Source organism: Dendrobates tinctorius, unplaced genomic scaffold (genome assembly GCF_039654945.1).
Source record: "Dendrobates tinctorius isolate UK_male_01 unplaced genomic scaffold, ASM3965494v1 ptg000304l, whole genome shotgun sequence".
NCBI lineage: Eukaryota > Metazoa > Chordata > Amphibia > Anura > Dendrobatidae > Dendrobates > Dendrobates tinctorius.
This window is the reverse complement of record NW_027361971.1, coordinates 4,374,809-4,397,082: the sequence shown is the minus strand read 5'-3', so window position 1 is coordinate 4,397,082 and position 22,274 is coordinate 4,374,809. Positions and strand designations below refer to the sequence as shown.

The 22,274-nt window shown below is 45.1% G+C and overlaps 1 protein-coding gene across 5 annotated transcripts in view; it reads right to left on the bottom strand.

Moving 5' to 3' along the window:
• The window catches only part of ATP2B4 (ATPase plasma membrane Ca2+ transporting 4), a 286,539-nt gene that overhangs the window by 217,619 nt on the left and 46,646 nt on the right, over positions 1–22,274 (bottom strand). For all 5 annotated transcript variants that reach the window (XM_073560761.1, XM_073560762.1, XM_073560764.1 and 2 more), the window contains exon 2: positions 5,219–5,683. In XM_073560761.1, the coding sequence (XP_073416862.1) occupies positions 5,219–5,414 (196 nt within the window). In that variant the 5' untranslated portion in view covers positions 5,415–5,683. The remainder of the gene's footprint in view (positions 1–5,218; positions 5,684–22,274) is intronic.

Genomic DNA, 22,274 nt, shown 5'->3' with positions numbered 1-22,274 from the left:
AAGGAGCGCCGTTTGACTTTTTCAATGCAAAACTGGCTGGAATTCAGATTGGACGCCATGTCGCGTTTGGAGAGCCCCTGATGTACCTAAACAGTGGAAACCCCCCCAAGTGACCCCATTTTGGAAACTAGACCCCCCAAGGAACTTATCTAGATATGTGGTGAGAACTTTGAACCCACAAGGGCTTCACAGAAGTTTATAACGTACAGCGGTACAATTAAAAAATCATATTTTTTCCACAAAAATGATCTTTTCACCCCCAATTTTTATATTTCCAAGGGTAACAGGACCCTAAAAGTTATTGTGCAATTTGTCCTGAGTACGCTGATACCCCATATGTGGGTGTAAATGACTATTTGGGCGCATAGCAGAGGTCGGAAGGGAAGCAGCGCCATTTGACGTTTTTGGCTAGAATTGAGATCGGACACCATGTCGCGATTGGAAAACCCCTGATGTACCAAAACAGTGGAAACCCCCCACAAATGACACCATTTTGGAATCTAGACCCCCCCAAGGAACTTATCTAGATGTGTGGTGAGCACTTTGAACCCCCCAGTGCTTCACAGAAGTTTATAACGCCCGGGCGTGAAAATAAAAAAATCGTATTTTTTCCACAAACATCATCTTTTAGTCCCCATTTTTTTTATTTTCCCAAGGGTAACGGGAGAAATTGGACCCCAAAAGTTTTTGTCCAATTTGTCCTGAGTACGCTGACACCCCATATGTGGGAGAAAACTACTGTATGGGCACACGTCGGGGCTCGGAAGGGAAGTAGTGACGTTTTGGAATGCAGACTTTGATGGCATGGTCTGCGGGTGTCATGTTGCTTTTGGAGAGCCCCTGATGTACCTAAACAGTGGAAACCCCCCACAAGTGACCCCATTTTAGAAACTAGACCCCCCACGGAACTTATCTAGATGTGTGGTGAGCACTTTGAACCCCCAAGTGCTTCACAGAAGTTTATAACGCCTGGGCATGAAAATAAAAAAATCATTTTTTTCCGCAAAAATTATATTTTTGCCCCCAATTTTTTTATTTTCCTAAGGGTAACAGGAGAAATTGGACCCCAAAAGTTGTTTTGCAATTTGTCCTGATACCCCATATGTGGGGGTAAAACACTGTTTGGGCGCATGGCAGAGCTTGGAAGGGAAGGAGCACCATTTGACTTTTTCAACGCAGAATTGGCTGGAATTGAGATCAGACGCCATGTTGCATTTGGAGAGCACCTGATGTGCCCAAACAGTGGAAACCCCCCCAATTATAACTTCAACCCTAACCCCAACACACCCCTAACCCTAATCTGAGCCCTAACCCTAGCCCTAATGGGAAAATGGAAATAAATACATTTTCTTTTAGTTTTATTATTTTTCCCTAACTAAGGGGGTGATAACAAGGGGTTTGATTTACTATTTATGGCGGTTTTTATGTTTGGCGGCTGTCACACGCTAAAAGACGGTTTTTATTGTAAAAATATTTTGTGCATCACCACATATTGAGAGCTATAATTTTTCCGTATTTTGACCCACCGAGTCATGTGAGGTCTTACTTTTTGCAGGACGAGTTGACGTTTTCATTGGTACCATTTTCAGGCACGTGACATTTTTTGATCGCTTTTTATTCTGATTTTTGGGACGCAGAATGAACAAAAACCAGCGTTTCATGAATATCTTTTGGGGGGTTGCGTTTACACCGTTCCGCGTGCGGTAAAATTGATAAAGCGGTTTTATTCTTCAGGTCAGTACGGTTACAGTGAGACCTCATTTAGGTCGTTTTTTTATGTTTTGTCGGTTTTTTGCAATGAAAACAATTTTATATAAAAAATAATTATTTTTGTATCGCTTTATTCTGCGAGCTATAACTTTTTTATTTTTTTGCGGATGACGCTGTATGGCGGCTCGTTTTTTACGGGACAAGATGACGTTTTCAGCGGTACCATGGATATTTATATGCGTCTTTTTGATCGCGCATTATTGCACTTTTTGTTCAGTGGTATGATAATAAATCATTTTTTGCTTCGTTTTTTATTTTTATTTTTTAAGGGGTTCGCTAAAGGGGTTAACTAATGGGACAGTTTTATAGGGTGGGTCGCTACGGACGCGGCGATACCAATTATGTGTACTTTTATTGTTTTTTTTTATTTTGAAAAAATGGATTTATTGGGGAATATTTTTTTTTTTTTTTTTTTAACTAATTTATTAGCGATTTTTTTTAAATTATTTTTAACAGGTTTTTTTTTTTTTACATTATTACCTTGTCCCAGGTGCCGATGCTTCCCTTTAACCCCCGGTACACCGCGATCGCGTTTGATCGCGGTGTACAAGGGGTCAACGTGTCGGGGGCGGTCCGTGACCGCCCCTGACACATTGTGCCGGGTGTCAGCTGTGATAATCAGCTGACACCCGGCCGCGATCAGCGGCGCTCACCACGTGGGCGCCGCTGATCGCTGTGACGTAATATTCCGTCCATGGTAATTAGGTCCAGGGTCACATGGACGGAATATTATGTCCATTGTAGGTAAGGGGTTAAAGATCAATGAATATTCACTGCTCCCCATGCCTATGGGAGTGGGGAGCATTGAATATGCATTCCCTTAAGTAGTGGACACACTTCAAAGCCCAGCAGTTGCAGGAAGTCGGCGGCTGCAGCTAACAGCATGTCCGCTATTAAAGAAAAATTAATATTCCCTGCTCTCTACTCCCATGGTGGGCGTGGGGAGCAGTGAACATTCATTAGCAGCGGGCACAGGTGTTAGCCGCAGCAGCTGGCTCCTGCCTCCTGTGACCAGTTGCTCTGCCGCTCCACCTCCTCCCCACCCACAGCAGGTACATCAGAACTATAAGACGCGACCCCATTTTCCTTTAAGTGCGTTATAGTCCAAAAAATATGGTAATTTAAGACTCATTATAGAATTAATTTGTCTTTGGGTTCGTGCACATACAGTGGGGAAAAAAAGTATTTAGTCAGTCAGCAATAGTGCAAGTTCCACCACTTAAAAAGATGAGAGGCGTCTGTAATTTACATCATAGGTAGACCTCAACTATGGGAGACAAACTGAGGAAAAAAAATCCAGAAAATCACATTGTCTGTTTTTTTTTCATTTTATTTGCATATTATGGTGGCAAATAAGTATTTGGTCAGAAACAAGCAATCAAGATTTCTGGCTCTCACAGACCTGTAACTTCTTCTTTAAGAGTCTCCTCTTTCCTCCACTCATTACCTGTAGTAATGGCACCTGTTTAAACTTGTTATCAGTATAAAAAGACACCTGTGCACACCCTCAAACAGTCTGACTCCAAACTCCACTATGGTGAAGACCAAAGAGCTGTCAAAGGACACCCGAAACAAAATTGTAGCCCTGCACCAGGCTGGGAAGACTGAATCTGCAATAGCCAACCAGCTTGGAGTGAAGAAATCAACTGTGGGAGCAATAATTAGAAAATGGAAGACATACAAGACCACTGATAATCTCCCTCGATCTGGTGCTCCACGCAAAATCCCACCCCGTGGGGTCAGAATGATCACAAGAACGGTGAGCAAAAATCCCAGAACCACGCGGGGGGACCTAGTGAATGAACTGCAGAGAGCTGGGACCAATGTAACAAGGCCTACCATAAGTAACACACTACGCCACCATGGACTCAGATCCTGCAGTGCCAGACGTGTCCCACTGCTTAAGCCTGTACATGTCCGGGCCCGTCTGAAGTTTGCTAGAGAGCATTTGGATGATCCAGAGGAGTTTTGGGAGAATGTCCTATGGTCTGATGAAACCAAACTGGAACTGTTTGGTAGAAACACAACTTGTCGTGTTTGGAGGAAAAAGAATACTGAGTTGCATCCATCAAACACCATACCTACTGTAAAGCATGGTTGTGGAAACATCATGCTTTGGGGCTGTTTCTCTGCAAAGGGGCCAGGACGACTGATCCGGGTACATGAAAGAATGAATGGGGCCATGTATCGTGAGATTTTGAGTGCAAACCTCCTTCCATCAGCAAGGGCATTGAAGATGAAACGTGGCTGGGTCTTTCACCATGACAATGATCCAAAGCACACCGCCAGGGCAATGAAGGAGTGGCTTCGTAAGAAGCATTTCAAGGTCCTGGAGTGGCCTAGCCAGTCTCCAGATCTCAACCCTATAGAAAACCTTTGGAGGGAGTTGAAAGTCCGTGTTGTCAAGCGAAAAGCCAAAAACATCACTGCTCTAGAGGAGATCTGCATGGAGGAATGGGCCAACATACCAACAACAGTGTGTGGCAACCTTGTGAAGACTTACAGAAAACGTTTGACCTCTGTCATTGCCAACAAAGGATATATCACAAAGTATTGAGATGAAATTTTGTTTCTGACCAAATACTTATTTCCCACCATAATATGCAAATAAAATGAAAAAAAAAAAACAGACAATGTGATTTTCTGGATTTTTTTTTCTCAGTTTGTCTCCCATAGTTGAGGTCTACCTATGATGTAAATTACAGACGCCTCTCATCTTTTTAAGTGGTGGAACTTGCACTATTGCTGACTGACTAAATACTTTTTTTCCCCACTGTAACTGTTTAAAAATCAGTTGAGTGCCATCTGTGGTTTTGATTTATATCACTCATACCCTTGTTATTCTATGGAGCTAAACGCATGTCCAATTGTTTAAAGAGAAAAAAAAACGCAGTTTGCACAATTTGCCTCTGATAATCGTCCCATTCAAGTGAAAAAAACCAAAACAAAACATTGCACCACACTGATGACTCAAACAATTTTCATGGACTGACATAATGGATATGGTGAGAAACTTATTTTTTTCCTCTCCACAAATGAGAAAATCGGGTCCCATTCCGGTCAAACTCTGATCAGAGTATGGTTAACATGAGCAGATGGGTTTCTCAGATGGAGAGAAAACTGTTAACCCCTGTCCAATTTTTTATGTCTAATAACCTGTTCAAGCTTAGCTCCATGACTATATCCCATGTCTGCGGTCCTTAATTATCTAAGAATGGATCAAAAGAGCAGGATATTAACCCCTGTGTTCAGTAGATTACATTTTGGAGCCAAATGGATATTATCACACTAACCAAAGTACCACACACTGTTTCTCCAGATTTCCTAACAAGACAGTTGTAATAAGCCACAGAGGCAGCATCTTATCTACTGTACAGTGTTTATTTTCATGTAGGCTAAAACATTCATTCAACAGCTGAAATCAGATTTAGACTGACATCTACTATACCTTCTACTGGAGAGGTCTTTAGTCTTCGGCAGATGCTGCTCACTCCACCATAGTTGTCCCTTATCCGATTTACTGCTTCTCCACTCCGCAACTCCATAAGGTCCCGCAGTTCCTGCACGCTGCACCCAAAGTCCCCTTCATAGCTGCCATCATTGACAGAATTAGAAGGGTGATGATCTGTGGAATTGTTTGCCATTTTGTGGATGTGATTCCACAGGAGTCTGTGTACCACCTAACTTATCTCCTTTTTCTTTTAGGCTTGGTTATTTTCTTTTTTAATGCTCTTGTATTCCTGGGTTCTATGTGAAGTCTTCCTTAGAGTTTATACCACTCTCCTTTCACACATCGCCAACGAGTGCTTTAGGATCAGCAATGCAAACAGGATGCACATGTTCCGGGGGGGGGGGGTGTAGCGGTGGGGTTATCCTGGTGTTCGTGAAGACCCGAAATGGAGGATAGCAGGTTCTGAGGAAGCAAAAATAAAAGACCAGTCAGTAGCATGAACAGACTAAATATTTTACACATACTGTTATAGTGTAATATATTATGAATTTGGGCTCTGTTCCCACCATGGGTATTTGTAGAATTTTTGATGATGCAAATTTTCTCCAACATTTCTGCACCCATTGGCCAAATTAAGTTCCAGTACATGCTTTTTTGTTGCTGCAGTTTTAGTCTCTTTTTCTTATGTCATGTATAAAATAAAGCGTCTTTGTTTTGGCTACTTCCCGGTATTTGGCTCTGGCAAAACTTTATTGATGCAGTAAGTGGCATGTCAGGAATGAAAATGTGTATTTTTCTCACCTAAATGGCGCTAACTTCTGAATACGCTACAACAGCCGGCAGACCATAAGGGTCCGGGTACACTCTGCGGATTCTGCTGCGGATTGATCCGTGCGGATTTTGCAAAATCCGCAGGTAAATCCGCAGGTCAAAAGACCTGCGGTTTATCTGCGGATTAGCCGGCGGTTTATCACCTCTACAATGGAGGAGATGGTAAACTGCAGCGGAATCCGCAGAAAGAATTGACATGTCAATTCTTTCTGCGGATTAGAAACAGCAGCAAATCTGCGCTGAAAAATCCGCAGTCTGCACTGCAATTTCCATTTCCCATAGGATATTATGTTACTGTACACCGCAGCAGAAACCGCTGCCAGGGCCAAAACCGCTGCGGATCCGCAGCAGGATCCGCAGTGTGTGCACACACTCTAAGGCCGCTATTTGGTCGTGAATTGCCATGCCAAACATCAGGACCACACAATCATGATCTCAGGGTGCCGATGGAGATAAAGAGGAAGAAGCCATACTCTGTTAACTAGAGTTGAGCGAAACGGGTCGAAAAAATGCAAAAGTCGCCGACTTTTCATGAAAACGAAACGAAACGAAACCTGAAACCCGACCCTGAAACCCGACCCGACCCGACCATGAAACGAAACCCGACCCTAAGATGAGGTCGGCCACGAGGTCGGCGACTTATGCGCCAAAGTCGCGTTTCAAAAGTTTGTTTTGCGCTCTTTTTCAGCCAATCAGGATCCACGGACACTGTGGGCAACATGATGACCTAGGCACGGGTCACCACCATCTTTCAGAAGGGCATGCAAGTGATTGGCTTGCTTTGGTGGGCGTCACAGGGGGTATAAAAGGGCGTGCACGCCGACCGCCATCTTACTTCTGCCGATCTTAGTATAGGGAGAGGTTGCTGCTGATTCTGTAGTGAGAGCGTTAGGCAGGGAAGAAGACAAAAAAACTGCTTCTGCTGCTAGCGATTTGGCCTGCACAACACACAAGTCACTGTGTGTGCAGTGCAAGGGGAGGCTATATAGTGGTGTATCAGTGGTGTTGGTTGTTGGGCTGCCTTTTAAGGCTTCCTGACACGCTGGCATTGCTGTTTACCCACTGCTCCGCAAACTGCTTTTTTAAAAGCAATCCAATCTCCCTTATCCTCTAGTCACTTTTGTCACAGCTGTGCCATCGAGCGTGTCACATAGCGCTCAGATATCAGTGGGCCTCACACAATCCACAAGTGTCCAGTGTCCAAAAGTGTGCGCAGAGATTCAAAATCTCCATTATCCTCTCGTCACTTTGGTCACAGGCAGCTGTGCCATCGAGCGTGTCACATAGCGCTCAGATATCAGTGGGCCTCACACAATCCACAAGTGTCCAGTGTCCAAAAGTGTGCGCAAAGATTCAAAATCTCCATTATCCTCTCGTCACTTTGGTCACAGGCAGCTGTGCCATCGAGCGTGTCACATAGCGCTCAGATATCAGTGGGCCTCACACAATCCACAAGTGTCCAGTGTCCAAAAGTGTGGGCAGAGATTCAAAATCTCCATTATCCTCTCGTCACTTTGGTCACAGGCAGCTGTGCCATCGAGCGTGTCACAGAGCTCAGATATCAGTGGGCCTCACACAATCCACAAGTGTCCAAAAGTGTGCGCAGAGATTCAAAATCTCCATTATCCTCTCGTCACTTTGGTCACAGGCAGCTGTGCCATCGAGCGTGTCACATAGCGCTCAGATATCAGTGGGCCTCACACAATCCACAAGAGTCCAGTGTCCAAAAGTGTGCGCAGAGATTCAAAATCTCCATTATCCTCTCGTCACTTTGGTCACAGGCAGCTGTGCCATCGAGCGTGTCACATAGCGCTCGGATATCAGTGGGCCTCACACAATCCACAAGTGTCCAGTGTCCAAAAGTTTGCGCAGAGATTCAAAATCTCCATTATCCTCTCGTCACTTTGGTCACAGGCAGCTGTGCCATCGAGCGTGTCACATAGCGCTCAGATATCAGTGGGCCTCACACAATCCACAAGTGTCCAGTGTCCAAAAGTGTGCGCAGAGATTCAAAATCTCCATTATCCTCTCGTCACTTTGGTCACAGGCAGCTGTGCCATCGAGCGTGTCACATAGCGCTCAGATATCAGTGGGCCTCACACAATCCACAAGTGTCCAGTGTCCAAAAGTGTGCGCAGAGATTCAAAATCTCCATTATCCTCTCGTCACTTTGGTCACAGGCAGCTGTGCCATCGAGCGTGTCACATAGCACTCAGATATCAGTGGGCCTCACACAATCCACAAGTGTCCAGTGTCCAAAAGTGTGCGCAGAGATTCAAAATCTCCATTATCCTCTCGTCACTTTGGTCACAGGCAGCTGTGCCATCGAGCCTGTCACATAGCGCTCAGATATCAGTGGGCCTCACACAATCCAAAAGTGTCCACTGTCCACAAGTGTGTGCAGCAATTCTAAATCTCCCCTGTCCTATAGACACCATGTACCTTGTTTTACATTACTATATAGTTTGTTGGATTTTGTCTACATTTCTACCAAAAATGAGGAAGGCTGGTGGAAGAGGCCGTGGAATTGGGCGGGGGTTGGCAGCTGGTAATGATGGTGTTGGTGGTGGATCTGATGGTAGTGGCAAGAGCAAAATAGGACCGAATGCAGGAGGTGCTGACCCTGCGTCATCGTCTGTCTACATAAGGCCTCGAACGCTTAGTTTTCTAGGAGTTGGCAAACTGCTTTTAAAGGCAGAGCATCAGGAAAAAGTTTTGTCTTACATTGCTGACTCAGCCTCCAGCTCTATCGCCTCCTCTTCTTCAGTTGTAAAAAGTAAAAGCACTGAGTCGTCATTGGAGGCTCATGTTCATGAACCACACCTTTCCTTGTGTCCTTCACCCCAACCAAGATTGAAGGATGACGCAGGCCATACTACTGATTACTCCATGGAGCTGTTTTCACATACCATGCCTGGATTATCAAGTCAAATGGTGAATTACCCAGGCCAAGATGAATTTGACATGGAGTGCACTGATGCACAGCCGCTGATGGATGATTCTGCTGGTACATTCACTCAGAGCACTACATTGTCCTCGCAGTGTACAGAGCCAGATTTTGACCCTGATGAGACTCAGGTGCCCCTTCCCGCACACTATACCACCATACACGGTGACACAGAGAAAGGTGCACATGACATAGAAGAGGAGGTGATGGATGACCCAGTTGTTGACCCAGATTGGCATCCATTGGGGGAAGAGGGTGCTGCTTCCAATAGCTCAGATGAGGAGCATCCACAGCAGACATCGACATCGCAACAGCTGTTATCTGGCAGGCCCGGAGCACTCCAAAGACAGGTTGCAAACATCAAAAGAGTTGCTGGACAGCTTGTCCTGAGGGTCAAAAGATCACAGCGTGCTAGGCCGCAAAATGTCTGCCAAAGTAGGAAGAGTGCAGTGTGGCACTTTTTTGAACAAAATCCTCATGATCAGGCCAAGGTTATCTGTAAGAAGTGCGCAAAGACCTTTAGCCGAGGGAAAAATCTGAAAAATTTGAATACCAGTTGCATGCTTAGACATTTAACCAGCATGCACTTGCAAGCGTGGACACAACACCAAACCTCAAGTGCCACATGTGCAACTGATCACAACGAAGGTAGTCAGCAACGCTACATTGTTTCCCCCACTGTAAGCCCACCGGTTAGCACAGCAGCAAATGTTGAGGTGTCGTTGCAAGGCCACAGCAGTCAGGGAATCCCAATGTTATATCAACGAAAGACTGATTCTAGGCCATCAGAAAGAACACCAACTCCATCACCATCATCAACCCTCTCTCAGTCCGCCCTGTCCACCGCTACTTCCACCATATGCAGCTCTCAAGTCCAGCTCACCCTCCCAGACACTATGAGTAGGTCAAGAAAGTACTCAGTCTCTCATCCGCGTACACTGGGTTTGAACGCCCACATTGCCAAACTAATCTCGTTTGAGATGATGCCCTTTCGGTTGGTGGAAAGCACAGCTTTCCGCAAACTCATGGCCTATGCAGTACCACGCTATGACCTACCCAGTCGCCACTTCTTCTCTCGCAAAGCCATCCCAGCCCTCCACCATCATGTGAAAGACCGCATTGTCCATGCACTCAAGCAGTCAGTGAGCGGAAAGGTGCACCTCACAACTGATGCATGGTCCAGTCGGCATGGCCAGGGCCGTTACGTGTCCATCACTGCGCACTGGGTTAATGTGGTGGATGCAGGGTCCACAGGGGACAGCGGTGGTGGGACAGTGCTGCCTAGCCCACGGTATAGGAAACAGTTGGCTGTAGGCGTTCGACCCTCCTCCTCCTCCTCCAGAAGCGAAAGCTCGTCCACAGAGCGCAGTCGTACGAGCACTCCATCTGCAGCTGCCACTGTTGCACACGATGTGTCCCCCTATCGAGCAGCTAGTGGAAAGCGTCAGCAAGCTGTGTTGCAGATGATGTGTTTGGGCGACAGACACACCGCCGAGGTGCTGGCCGAGTACTTGAAGCGACAAACTGAGTCATGGCTGGGCAGTGTACATCTTGAGGCAGGCAAGGTAGTTAGTGATAACGGGCGTAATTTTGTGGCAGCCATAGCCCTTTCAAAACTCAGCCACATACCTTGCTTGGCTCACACCTTGAACCTGGTGGTGCAGTGCTTCCTCAAAAATTATCCGGAGTTAACAGCCCTGCTCCAGAAGGTGCAAAGACTGTGCGCGCACATCCGCCGGTCGCCTGTACACTCCGTTCGTATGCAGAAGCTGCAGCGATTGCTCCACCTTCCCAACCACCGCCTCATTATCGACATTGCAACAAGGTGGAACTCCACCCTGCACATGGTGGAGCGGCTGTGCGAGCAGAGGCCGGCCATAATGCATTTGTGGGAGGATACACGGCCAGGCACTTTGAGAGCAGACATGGAGTTGACAGGCGTGCAGTGGTCGAAGCTGAAAGACCTTTGTAAAGTCCTTCAGTGTTTTGAGGAATGCACACGGCTGGTAAGCGCAGACGACGCCATCCTAAGCATGAGCATCCCACTTATGCGTCTGCTCATGCAAACTTTGACGCACCTTAAGGAGCAGGCGTCTGCAGCCAATGTTGATGAGGAGTAAGAGGAGGAGGGAATCCTTGATGACATTCAGCCATTGTCTGCTCAGGGACCTCTCCTGGACGAGGTGGAGGAAGAAGAAGAGGAGGAGGATGATGGGGATGATTACTTAGGGGAGGAGGATGCATCTCGTGGGGCAAGTGAAAATGTTGGCGTGGCAAGGTCTGGTACAGGGTTTGTGCGTGACTGGAGGGATGTGGATTTGCCAGAAAATGCTCCTCCACCCAGCACTCGCAGTGCATCATTGACACCGGGAACATTGGCCCACATGTCAGATTATGTCTTGCGGATCCTAAAAAGGGACCCCCGCATTGCCAAAATGATGAACGATGACGACTACTGGTTGGCCAGCATCCTGGATCCACGCTATAAAGGCAAATTACAAAACATCATGCCACAGGAGAACCTTGACCTAATATTGGCTAATAAACAAGCAACTCTGGTAAATCGGTTGCTTGAGGCATTCCCAGCACACAGCAGCAGATGGTTCTCACACGAGCCGTACGGGCCGGGGGCAGCTTGGAAGAGGTGTTCGTGGTGCACACAGCAGAAGTGGCGTTGGAGACAGGGGTTTCATGACAATGTTGTGGACTGATTTTTCAAATACCGCTCACACAACTGGTAATACTGCATCGATGGAAAGTGACAGGAGACAGCAGTTGTCAACTATGGTTACAAACTACTTTTCCTCCCATATCGATGTTCTCCCACACAGGTCATTCCCCTTTGACTATTGGGCCGCTAAACTGGACACCTGGCCTGAATTGGCACAATATGCCTTACAGGAGCTCGCTTGCCCAGCTGCAAGTGTGCTATCGGAAAGAGTCTTCAGTGCAGCTGGATCAATCCTGACAGAAAAAAGGACCCGTCTGTCAACCCAAAATATGGATGATCTAACCTTCATTAAAATGAACCACGCATGGGTTTCCAAGGATTTTGTCCCACCTTCCCCTGATGACACATAGGGTGACAGAAAAATGGCTTGCTTTGGTCCACCTCTTCCTGGTACTTCACCTATTTCGCCTTTTGCATCAGCTGAATGTCCAACATCAACATATGCCACTTTCTAAAACTCCCTAACTGTGCTGCCTCCCCCCCCATGGCTGGGGTCACCACCTAGCGCACGACACCGTGCGAGTGCCGTTGCCCTGGACAGGTGGGTAGGCCGACTCTTGGGCGCGGGCACTGGCACAGGGTCCCTCATAGTGCAATCAAGTGTCTCTGACGGTGGTGGTGCACACCCGCCGTCAGACACACCGCTGTACTATGAGGGGCCCAGTGCCAGTACCGACGCCCACGAGTGGGCCCCCCTTGCTTGGGCAGGGCCCCAGCATTTGCAATCTTTACCTCTCCTTGCTCCTCCGCTGTGTAATCTGGGCCGTCAAATCCATACTGTGCCTGACACCATCTGAGCCTGCCTCCTGAGACATATATTTTGAATGTGTACGCTATCCATACATGTTATCCGGGGATACGGTACCCTTTCTAACCTTTGTGCAATCACGTGCAATCCATACTGGGCCTAACACCGTCTGAGCCTGCCTCCTGAGACATATATTTTGAATGTGTACGCTATCCATACATGTTATCCGGGGATACGGTACCCTTTCTAACCTTTGTGCAATCACGTGCAATCCATACTGGGCCTAACACCGTCTGAGCCTGCCTCCTGAGACATATATTTTGAATGTGTACGCTATCCATACATGTTATCCGGGGATACGGTACCCTTTCTAACCTTTGTGCAATCACGTGCAATCCATACTGGGCCTAACACCGTCTGAGCCTGCCTCCTGAGACATATATTTTGAATGTATACGCTATCCATACATGTTATCCGGGGATACGGTACCCTTTCTAACCTTTGTGCAATCACGTGCAATCCATACTGGGCCTAACACCGTCTGAGCCTGCCTCCTGAGACATATATTTTGAATGTGTACGCTATCCATACATGTTATCCGGGGATACGGTACCCTTTCTAACCTTTGTGCAATCACGTGCAATCCATACTGGGCCTAACACCGTCTGAGCCTGCCTCCTGAGACATATATTTTGAATGTGTACGCTATCCATACATGTTATCCGGGGATACGGTACCCTTTCTAACCTTTGTGCAATCACGTGCAATCCATACTGGGCCTTACACCGTCTGAGCCTGCCTCCTGAGACATATATTTTGAATGTGTACGCTATCCATACATGTTATCCGGGGATACGGTACCCTTTCTAACCTTTGTGCAATCACGTGCAATCCATACTGTGCCTGACACCGTCTGAGCCTGCCTCCTGAGACATATATTTTGAATGTGTACGCTATCCATACATGTTATCCGGGGATACGGTACCCTTTCTAACCTTTGTGCAATCACGTGCAATCCATACTGTGCCTGACACCGTCTGAGCCTGCCTCCTGAGACATATATTTTGAATGTGTACGCTATCCATACATGTTAGCCGGGGATACGGTACCCTTTCTAACCTTTGTGCAATCACGTGCAATCCATACTGGGCCTAACACCGTCTGAGCCTGCCTCCTGAGACATATAATTTGAATGTGTACGCTATCCATACATGTTATCCGGGGATACGGTACCCTTTCTAACCTTTGTGCAATCACGTGCAATCCATACTGTGCCTGACACCGTCTGAGCCTGCCTCCTGAGACATATATTTTGAATGTGTACGCTATCCATACATGTTATCCGGGGATACGGTACCCTTTCTAACCTTTGTGCAATCACGTGCAATCCATACTGTGCCTGACACCGTCTGAGCCTGCCTCCTGAGACACATATTTTGAATGTGTACGCTATCCATACATGTTATCCGGGGATACGGTACCCTTTCTAACCTTTGTGCAATCACGTGCAATCCATACTGGGCGTGAGAACGGCTGGCGAGCTGTTAAGCAAGCTACAGCACCTGTCCAGACAAGTACAGGGATTCCCTAGCGAGGAGACTTATTTGATTGTTTTCAATGTTGGGACAGCAATTTTGGGGAGCACCATACTCTGGAGAATGATAGATGGGGCCCACCATACACTGGAACATTCCAAAGGTGGACATCAGACACTGGAGCAGCATTTACAGGGCCCATTATACACTAGAGCATTAGAAATGGGGCCCATTATGTTTGGAGCATTATTTGGGCCCATAAGACAGTGGAACTTCATCCATGGGGACCAACATATACTGTAGCATTATGTGGAGCTCATCATATACTGTTTCAAACATTATATGGGACCAATGATTCTGTATGGAGAAATAGATGGGCCTCGTCATGAGATGTAAAAAGTGAAGAATTTTTCATTGTACTATACCGCTATTTATCTGCCGTATCGGAGCATGATGAGTTGTGGTATGTGTTAAAGGGGCGCTCTTTCGCCCAGGGCACATGAAAACCTGCAGCCAGCCCTCCCCCCCCACAACTTTAGCCAAATAACACCCATTTTTCAGTGCGTACCTTGTATTATGAAGTTAATTAAGGTTGACAAGCTTAAGTAAGAAGAATTGATGCTTTTGGCATTCAAATGGGCACTGTAGGTGTGTTTCCTGTCCTCCTCTCACTGCCGACTTTTATTCCCCATTGACTTACATTGGGTTTCGTGTTTCGGGACGACCCCGACTTTTCCCTATAATCGGACGATCTTGCTCGACCCGACTTTTGGAAAAGTCGGGTTTCACGAAACGAAACGCGACCCTAAAAAAACCAAAAGTCGCTCAACTCTACTGTTAACCATTTACATGATGTAGTCCCTATTGACAACAGCATCTAAGGGGTTAAACAGATTTGGACGGTGCAAACACTGATCGTGGCTGATGCACAAAGCTGTCAGCTATAGTGTACAGCTGACAGCTGTCAGCTATAGTGTACAGCTGACAGCTGCTGGATAGTCCCCTGTATGGGGATGCTATTCTCTTAGGCTATGTGCACACGCTGCGGATTGGTCTGCGGATTTGTATCTGTGGAACTGCAGGTAAAATGGCCTGCGGTTTATCACCTCTACAATGGAGGAAATGGTAAACCGCAGCAGAATCTGCAGAAAAGAATTGACATGTCATTTGTTTCTGCGGATTCAAAACCGCAGCTTTTCCGCAGTTAAAAATCCACAGCATGTGCACTGCGGATTGTAAATCACATAGACTTACATGCTACTGTACACTGTCTGCAGAACTGCTGCAGATCCACAGCGGCCAAAACCGCAGCGGATCCGCAGCAAAAACCGCAGCGTGTGTACATAGCCTTATATCTCACGTCAGTTAAAAGACGTATTGGCGGTCATTAACCCCTTCGCACCCGAGCCTGTTTTTGCCTTCGTGACCGGGCCAATTTTTTCAATTCTGACCAGTGTTACTTTATGAGGTGATAACTCTAGAACGCTTCAACGGATCCTACTGATTCTGACATTGTTTTCTCATGACATATTGTACTTTATGATGGTGGTAAAATTTTGTAGATATGATCTGCGCTTATTTGTTAAAAAAAAATCAAAATTTGGCGAAAATTTAGAAAATTTTGCAATTTTCAAACTTTTAATTTTTATGCCCTTAAATCAGAGAGTGATATCGCACAAAATAGTTAATAAATAACATTTCCCACATGTCTACTTTACATCTGCACAATTTTGGAAACATAATTTTTTTTTTGGAAGTTATAAGGGTTAAAAGTTGACCAGCGATTTCTCATTTTTACAACAAAATTTGCAACACCATTTTTTTTTGGGGACCACCTCACATTTGAAGTGAGTTTGGGGGGTCAATATGACAGAAAATACCCAAAAGTGACACCATTCTAAAAACTGCACCTCTCAATGTACTCAAAACCACATTCAAGAAGTTTATTAACCCTTCAGGTGCTTCACATGAATGAATGGAATATGGAAGGAAAAAAATAAACATTTAACTTTTTTTCACAAATCTTTTACTTCAAAACCATTTTTTTATTTTCACAAGTGTAAAAAGAGAAAATGAACCACAAAATTTTTTGTGCAATTTCTCCCGAATACGCCAATACCCCGTATGTGGGGCTAAACCACTGTTTGAGCACACGGCAGAGCTCAGAACGGAAGGAGTGCCGTTTGACTTTTTCAATGCAGAATTGGCTGGAATTGAGATTGGATGCCATGTCGCATTTGGAGAGCCCCTGATGTACCTAAACAGTGGAAACCCCCCACATGTGACCCCATTTTGGAAATTAGACCCCCACCAAGGGACTTATCTAGATGTGTGGTGAGCACTTTGAACCCCCAAGTGTTTCAGTAAAGTTTATAATGTAGAGCCGTGAAAATAAAAAAAATCATTTTTTTTCCACAAAAATGATCTTTTAGCCCCCAATTTTTATTTTCACAAGGGTAACAGGAGAAATTGGACCCTAAGAGTTGTTGTCCAATTTGTCCTGAGTACGCTAGTACCCCATATGTGGGAGAAAACTACTGTTTGGGCACACGGTGGGGCTCGGAAGGGTAGTAGTGACGTTCTGGAATGCAGACTTTGATTGAATGGTCTGCGGGTGTCATGTCGTGTTTGCAGAGCCCCTGATGTACCTAAACAGTGGAAACCCCCCCACAAGTGACCACATTTTGGAAACTAGACCCCCCAAGGAACTTATCTAGATGTGTGGTGAGCACTTTGAACCCCCAAGTGTTTCAGTAAAATTTATAATGTAGAGGCGTGAAAATAAAAAAATCATTTTCCACAAAAATGATCTTTTAGCCCCCAATTTTTATTTTCACAAGGGTAACAGGAGAAATTGGACCCTAAAAGTTGTTGTCCAATTTGTCCTGAGTACGCTAGTACCCCATATGTGGGAGAAAACTACTGTTTGGGCACACGGCGGGGCTCGGAAGGGTAGTAGTGACGTTCTGAAATGCAGACTTTGATGGAATGGTCTGCGGGCGTCATATTGCATTTACAGAGCCCCTGATGTACCTAAACAGTGGAAACCCCCAATTCTAATTCCAACCCTAACCCCAACACACCCCTAACCCTAATCTCAGCCCTAACCATAACCCTAACCACAAACCTAACACCAACACACCCATAAACCTTAATCCCAGCCCTAGCCCTAACCTGTGTACCTGCTTTTTTTTTCTTTACTTTTTTTTATTTTTGTGACAAGATCGCTGCCCTGCGATCTGACACATAGTAACGCCACTTCTCCTCTGATCTCACACTGACAGATGATCAGAGGAGAAGCAGCGTTACTATGTGACAAGATCGCTGCCTGGCACATAATAACGCGACTTCTCCTCTGATCTCACAATGACAGATGATCAGAGGTGAAGCAGCGTTACTGTGTGACAAGATCGCTGCCTGGCACAGCTGTGCCAGGCAGCGATCAGCTGTGCCAGGCAGTGATCTAGTCACACAGTAACGCTGCTTCACCTCTGATCATCTGTCAGTGTTAGATCAGAGGAGAAGCCGCTTTACAATCAGGGCTGTGGAGTCGGTAAGCCACAGTTGCGACTCCGACTCCTGGATTTTATCAGGCTCCGACTCCTTCATAAATGGCCAATTCATAACAACAAATTTACTGTTGTAAAATATTAAACATCGTGCTTATTCAGTTTCTCACCATCATATAAGTAATCAGACCACTTAGAGCAAAAACTACATTTATTAGAATACAATTAGAATATAGCAAATAACTTTTAGAAACTTTTCTAAACTGTAAGTAAATATGCAATAAACACTTTTATGCAGTTAATAAGAAGAAATCTATAAATTTGTCCTCATAAAAAGTATTGCCTCTGTCAGATCCTCCTTCATGGATGCCCTCAAATCTGATCTAATTATTTTGAGGGCAGAGAACAACCTCTCTACACTAACTTGTGTTGGTGGCAAAGCAGTAACCACTCGGGCAACATCTCTGACAATGTCAGGATACAGAGGAATCGCTTGTTGCACTGTTATTTTTGATGAACGGTCAAATTTCTCAATTTCTTTTAGTGCACATGAAAAATTCTGCTGAAATGTACTGGCTGTGTTCCTTGATGGGGATGACTCTTCTTCTATGCGGGAACGCTTTGCACGGTCCTTGTGATCCAAATATTTTTCGAAATTAAATTCATCAGTTGATGATGAGGGTGAAGATGTGGCAGGACGACCAAATTCTTCTTGTTCCTCCTGACTGTTCTGCAACCCTTTCATCCTTACTGCTATTTCAAACAGAGCTTCTTTTCCTTTACTTAGCTGTTGATCATCTAGAAGAATCCGATGCATTGGGTCTACATAAACAGCTGCCAAAAGAATGCTATTTTGTAATAGTAGCTCCTCTCTCCGTTTCATTGATGTAGCAATGCCACTTGCAATTAACCCTCCTCTTTGGGACAGGCGAAACATCAGGTTCTTCCACTCCTTTAAGAAAATACCTGGAGTTAAGTCCTCTGCTTGTAATTTTTTAGTCACTGTAAATGGGTGCTCTAGCAATTTTTCCAGCTCAGTCACCTGATTCCACGGACTTTCATTTAGCGTCAGTTGAGGGTTAGCCATGTCTACAAGAAAGGTTTTCAGTTCAACCAAGCGCTGAATCATTAAGTAAGTACTGCCCCATCGTGTGGCTTGATCAATAATTGCCCCTTTTCCAGCACGTCTCTTCAAAATTGAGTCAACTTTAGGGGTTCTGGCAACAGTAGCCAATTTTCTCACCTTGCCAATCAGTGCAGCAGCATGTCCTTCTTGCAGACTGTCTCTTATAGCCAGCTGTAGCGTATGCACAACACAGCGCATGTGATGAATGAAAGAACATATTGACACAGTTTCAACAAGGTCATCTAAACTATCATGTTGCTGTTCATCTGAAGCAACTTCAGTTTGCTCCTCAGTTACAATACTGTGTTCCTCTATTTCAAACATTTCTGTGTCTGTGGACCCAGAATGTTCTTCTAGCTGCTGGTCACCATCATTACTCTCATTCATTAGCTTAATAGTACTTATCATATTTGAAGCATTGTCAGTTACGACAGAAAGAACTTGCTCTTTTTTAAGTTCATAGTCTTGCAGAACCTTTTCCACCAAGACCTGGAGAAACTCACTGGTGTGATGAGCTTTGGTGTCTTTTACTGCCAATGTCTTGGTAACTATTTCATTTTTGTCACAAACAAATCGGACATTGATGGCAAAATAGTTCACTCTGTGACGTGTGCAGGCATCCATTTTAAGAAACAGAAAGCGTCCCTTGAGAGTTTTTTTAAGTTCTTCCTTTTGTTTAAAAGCTTCTTCGATTACTAATTTTCTAATACTCTCTCTCTCCAGAGAAACACCAAGCTTGCGGGCCATTTCCCCATTCAGACACATAAAAGCTGGTCGTGAAAATAATGACATAGGCACACTATCCTTTACAACAAGCTCTATGATCTGTTTTTTAAATGTATCTACTGTCATTGTCACAGTAACTTTGTTACTGACAAAATATCTTGCAACTGATGGCTGCAAAGTTCTCTGCTCCTTCGTTTGGCTGGAAGAGCTGGGCACTGGTTCATTGGTTTGGATGCAGTCTTTCTCATCCACTGCTTTCAGTACTTCTGGATGAAAGCGCTGTAAATGTCTCTTTAGATTAGAAGCTCTGGTAGGAGCATTTTTATCTTTGCCTGAATATGCACTCATCTTGGCTTCACAGCATTGGTTTTCGTCTGGATCATTTGTCATACACTGACAGACAATGTTTTCTATCTTGAGTGATGGTGAAATGTTCAAATACAGCTGATTTAATGTGATGCTTCTTTGACATTCTCAGGTTTTTAATTCTGCATTCACAATCCAAATGACAATTGTTTTTCCTAAAAACAATTGTACAAAATTATTGCCAGGTCGTACAACTGATATAGTGGTCAGTAATACTGTTATTATTCCTCATGTACTCACAGTTAACTGATGCAAAGTTTGTTGAAAGGATAATACTTCTTACAGTCTTCCTCTTCTGAGTAGCAGGCAGCTGTGAGATGCTTGGAAGACGCACACCTAGTATGATCTAGTCTAGAGGAGGAGCTTTACTACTAAGAATTTGCAACACATTTTCACTTTCAGTTTCATACATTGTAAGTAGGGGGGTTGGGGCAGCATGAGGTTAACCAAGTATAAGATTAGATAAGGGCAGTGGAGAACAGTGACACACAAGAAGTAAGAAATGTCTATCTCCAGCAGAACTGCTTATCACTGTTGTTCATAGTTTGATAGAACATATATATTTGAGTAACATTTATAAAATTCATATGAAAGTTCAATTATGAAATATTAATACATTTTTTTTTAAAGCTGGAGTCGGTACATTTCTACCGACTCCAACCAAAACTAACTCCGACTCCACGACTCCGACTCCACAGCCCTGGTTACAATGAGTGAGATCGCTGGGAAACAAGCAGCTTTCCCAGCGATCGCTCCCACTGGCTGCTGTGACGCTGACGTCATCAGGAACTGAACCAATCAGGTCTCGATGACGTCAGGGGTCCCAGCATGCATTGTGCACCAGGATCCCCGCGTTGTAAGGTATGTGGGGGTCCCGGGGGGCACAAAACCGCCGACAGTAGATAAACGTCGGCGCTGCACAAAGCCCAGCAAGCGCCAACGTTTATCTACAGTGGGCGGTCAGGAAGAGGTTAAGGGGTTGTCCGGTTCAAATCAGTAAATTCACAGCCTAACAAGTACTGTACAGTCATGGCCAAAAGTTTTGAGAATGACACAAATATTAATTTTTACAAAGTCTACTGCTTCATTTTTTCTAATGGCAATTTGCATATACTCCAGAATGTTATAAAGAGTGATCAGCTTAACAGCAATTACTTGCAAAGTCAATATTTGCCTAGAAAATGAACTTTATCCCCCAAAACACATTTCAACATCATTGCAGCCCTGCCTTAAAAGGACCAGCTAACATCGTTTCAGTGATTGCTCCATTAACACAGGTGTGGGTGTTGATGAGGACAGGGCTGGAGATCAATCTGTCATGATTAAGTAAGAATGACACCACTGGACACTTTAAAAGGAGGCTGGTGCTTGGCATCATTGTTTCTCTTCTGTTAACCATGGTTATCTCTAAAGAAACACGTGCAGTCATCATTGCACTGCACAAAAATGGCCTAACAGGGAAGAGTATCGCAGCTAGAAAGATTGCACCTCAGTCAACAATCTATTGCATCATCAAGAACTTCAAGGAGAGAGGTTCCCTTGTTGCCAAAAAGGCTCCAGGGCGCCCAAGAAAGACCAGCAAGCGCCAGGACCATCTCTTAAAAGTGTTTCAGCTGCGGGATCGGGCTACCAGCAGTGCAGAGCTTGCTCAGGAATGGCAGCAGGCAGGTGTGAGTGCATCTGCACGCACTGTGAGGCGGAGACTCTTGGAGCAAGGCCTGGTCTCAAGGAGGGCAGCAGAGAAGCCACTTCTCTCCAGGAAAAACATCATGGACAGACTAATATTCTGCAAGAGGTACAGGGAGTGGACTGCTGAGGACTGGGGTAAAGTCATTTTCTCTAATGACTCCCCTTTTCGATTGTTTGGGACATCTGGAAAACGGCTTATTCGGAGAAGACCAGGTGAGCGCTACCACCAGTCTTGTCTCATGCCAACTGTCAAGCATCCTGAAACCATTCACGTGTGGGGTTGCTTCTCAGCCAAGGGAATGGGCTCTCAGTCTTGCCTAAAAACACAGCCATGAATAAAGAATGGTACCAGAATGTCCTCCAAGAGCAACTTCTCCCAACCGTCCAAGAGCAGTTTGGCGATCAACAATGCCTTTTTCAACATGATGGAGCACCTTGCCATAAAGCAAAGGTGATAACTAAATGGCTCAGGGAACAAAACATAGAGATTTTGGGACCATGGCCTGGAAACTCCCCAGATCTTAATCACATTGAGAACTTGTGGTCAATCATCAAGAGACGGGTGGACAAACAAAAACCTTCAAATTCAGACAAAATAAAAGCATTGATTTTGCAAGAATGGACTGCTATCAGTCAGGATTTGATCCAGAAGTTGATTGAGAGCATGCCAGGGAGAATTGCTGAGGTCCTGAAGAAGAAAGGTCAACACTGCAAATATTGACTTGCTGCATTAACTCATTCTAACTGTCAATATAACCTTTTGCTACTCATAATATGATTGCAATTATATTTCTGTATGTGATAAAAACATCTGACAAACACACATAAAAACCAGAGGCCAGCAG